The sequence below is a fragment of the Ceratina calcarata genome, unplaced genomic scaffold (genome assembly GCF_001652005.2).
Source record: "Ceratina calcarata isolate Rehan_Ccalc_2016 unplaced genomic scaffold, ASM165200v1 scaffold2275, whole genome shotgun sequence".
Classification (NCBI taxonomy): domain Eukaryota; kingdom Metazoa; phylum Arthropoda; class Insecta; order Hymenoptera; family Apidae; genus Ceratina; species Ceratina calcarata.
In genome coordinates this window covers 2,890-5,936 of record NW_017144587.1, presented here as the reverse complement: position 1 = coordinate 5,936, position 3,047 = coordinate 2,890, and the positions used below count along the sequence as shown (strand labels likewise).

Below are 3,047 nucleotides of genomic sequence, written 5' to 3'. Positions count from 1 at the left end.
TTTTTTTTTTCTGTATACCCATTGAAGCTTACTTCATATTTTATTCTTACTTTTTTCTCGTATCTGGTTGATATATTTTGTTTCTTCTACTGTTCATGCACAGATTATCCTTATCGTGTTGACTGTATTAAAATGCACAATCACTTATTAATCTTGACACTAATCATGGTTGTATGCAGTTATTCATGATTTGTTTGTAAAATTTCAAGTTTATATACACATTTACAATTTTGTTTATCATTAAAATTTCACAAACAACATTTCATAACAGATAATTGACTTTTAACTACTGACTAATTTTACCATTCGTACTTGATTACTTAAAACTTGAGGTATTATCTTTATGAATTCATGTCATCATGTCGGAGTGTATGTTACAAACATAATAAACATTGTTTACAAATTCTTAAACCTAGTTTTTGCCCCAATGTTACAGTTGGCTACTAAATCTGCTCTGTGTGACACCCTTTTGTAAATTACTAAACAATTTTCCTAATAATCACAGTTACTGTCAATTTCAAATACGAATTAATTAATTAACACATAGTATTATATTGTATGCATTTTATGTCCTGTATTAACGCTTGATCTTTTGCGTTAGAAATACTGTGTAATATTGTGAAATTACTTGAAGAGTCAACAAATCTACTTTTTATTTTAAATTTACATCCCATAAAGTTTAACTGAAATCTTTCTATCAGGGTCTAATGTTCGGATACGCGACAGATGAAACAGACGAATGCATGCCACTGACCGTTGTGCTGGCACACAAATTAAACCAGAAGATTGCGGAGTTGAGGCGCAGTGGTGAACTATGGTGGGCAAGACCAGACTCAAAAACACAGGTATATAATTACGTTTTATACATAATTACAATGATACATTTCTTACAGCTCAATGAAAATTAAAAACACATGTATATTTGTATAAGATTATTCTATGATGTCACATAGTATTTGCTACTCTTGAGTGCCATGATGTAAACTAATTACTGAGAATAATCATATTGCAAATAATATTAATATATATATATAATTTATGTCTCGTAATATAATGTAAAACCATCACTGATACGATGAAAATGTTTAAAACAGGTCACTTGCGAATATCTTATGGATCACGGAGCCTGTGTACCTATGAGAGTTCATACAGTGGTCGTATCACTGCAACACAGCGAGAAAATTGGTTTAGACGAATTACGTAAGGCTGTTATGGAAAAAGTCATCAAGGAAGTGATTCCAGCAAGGTATCTGGATGAGAGAACGATCTTCCATGTCAATCCTTGTGGATTATTTATTATTGGCGGACCACAGGTAAAACACAAGTTTTCTTCTATGTTTATTTAACTTTTCCATAACTTAAATTACATGTATCTTTATAGAGTGATGCTGGTCTCACTGGCCGTAAAATAATAGTTGATACCTACGGTGGTTGGGGAGCTCACGGTGGTGGCGCATTTTCTGGTAAAGACTTCACAAAGGTCGACAGATCTGCTGCTTATGCCGCAAGATGGGTTGCTAAATCTTTGGTAAAAGCTGGACTTTGCAGACGCTGCCTCGTGCAGGTGAGCACTGTTGACTAATAAATATTATTTGCTTCCTGTAAATACATACATTCCAAGATTTAACGACATAATGAATTTGTAGGTGTCTTATGCCATTGGAGTAGCAGAACCTCTTTCAATCACAGTTTTTGACTACGGTACTTCTAAGCGACCCCAAAATGAACTGTTAGATATAGTTAACAAAAATTTCGACTTACGGCCGGGAAAAATCGTTAAGTAAGTATAATACCTATACTATGTATAATTATATGTAATTATAATTTATCAAAAACTAATGATAAGTATGATCGAGAATTAAAAATTAGATTATATATAATTATTTTTGTTTCAGGGAGTTAAATCTTCGTAATCCTATTTATCAACAAACTAGTACGTATGGACACTTTGGACGAGATGGGTTCACCTGGGAACAGCCAAAAACTCTGACTCTCGATTGATGAGAGCGTAGATTTTAAATCATGTTGGCGTTTATTAATATAAAACGTCTACCAAATTGCTCTCGATAACCATGTGTCTCGTAAACGTTTTCCGAGATTTTCCGGTCTCCGCGTTACTTCACCAAGTCCATCGATTCCTTTTGCCAATTTAGTACTAGCAAAAAGAATAACACGCTAGACTTTTCCACTTTATGAGATATTTGATGTTACGTGATATAGTACAAATTTTGTAGAACCAACGCGCAGATGACTGCAGTCATTTTTCCTTTGCTCTTTGAAAGCTAAATTGAAATTGGTCGATCGTTAGGTACATTGAAACTATCTTGAGACGAAGGAAGAGTAAGTCAGGCCTGTGGTAACACTACTCTTCCGAGGCTTGTGAGCAGTGCGTATTTAAAATACAAACTGATGAAAGATCATTAAAATATGTAGAAAGAAGAACGTTCCGCATTTAAAAAAAAAAGAATTGTAAATTGGCAACATCGGGCCAGCAGATATGTGAGACGAAACTATTCTCTCAGATTTTTAGCGGTATTAGTACTTTGTTTAAACGTACGTGAAAGTTCAACCAACTCATAACCAATGTAATATTCACTAGATTATACTAAACCCCACCCAATAATTTCAACCAATGTTTATGGTGCTTTCATGTACGTTTCTCATCGTTAGAATTATTAATTGTTCGAGTGCAAATATAAACTCATCGTGACTATGTACATTAATTTTAGCAAAGTGGGAAAGCGAATCAATTTGAAGTGACCAATAAAAAACGACATTACTCTTCATATTGTTTAAAACCTTAACGATTCGATAGGTACGATATTGACAACGGGTTAATACTATCGCATTTATTTAAATTTATATATTAATTAAGATGTTAAAAATCTCATTGTCCTTTAATTTAAATAACGGCAATACTATTAACTCCACTACATTTGTATACATACACGATCATTTTCCCTCTTTGCTTTGTTTAAATAGATAATTGAAATAGCCATTGTCGATCTTGCAGTGTATAGCGCAGAATGCTCGAACATTAGATCTTA

At 33.2% G+C, this 3,047-nt stretch overlaps 1 protein-coding gene across 1 annotated transcript; it reads left to right on the top strand.

Annotated features, from left to right (window-relative positions):
• Positions 1 to 36: 36 nt before the first annotated feature.
• Positions 37 to 2,786, top strand: LOC108622552 (S-adenosylmethionine synthase-like). Its single transcript, XM_018020489.2, has 5 exons — positions 37 to 845; positions 1,095 to 1,313; positions 1,382 to 1,564; positions 1,647 to 1,780; positions 1,896 to 2,786. Exons 1-5 carry the CDS (start codon positions 708 to 710, stop codon positions 1,999 to 2,001), a joined length of 780 nt encoding a protein of 259 aa, XP_017875978.1. The 5' UTR covers positions 37 to 707; the 3' UTR covers positions 2,002 to 2,786.
• Positions 2,787 to 3,047: the final 261 nt, after the last annotated feature.

Bases quoted from the DNA above. Each gene is read 5' to 3' on its own strand.
- LOC108622552 (XM_018020489.2), top strand. From the start codon at position 708: ATGTTCGGATACGCGACAGATGAAACAGACGAATGCATGCCACTGACC. The intron at 846-1,094 runs GTATATAATTAC...TGTTTAAAACAG, and splicing joins GACCAGACTCAAAAACACAG to GTCACTTGCGAATATCTTAT. The intron at 1,781-1,895 runs GTAAGTATAATA...TTTTTGTTTCAG, and splicing joins CGGCCGGGAAAAATCGTTAA to GGAGTTAAATCTTCGTAATC.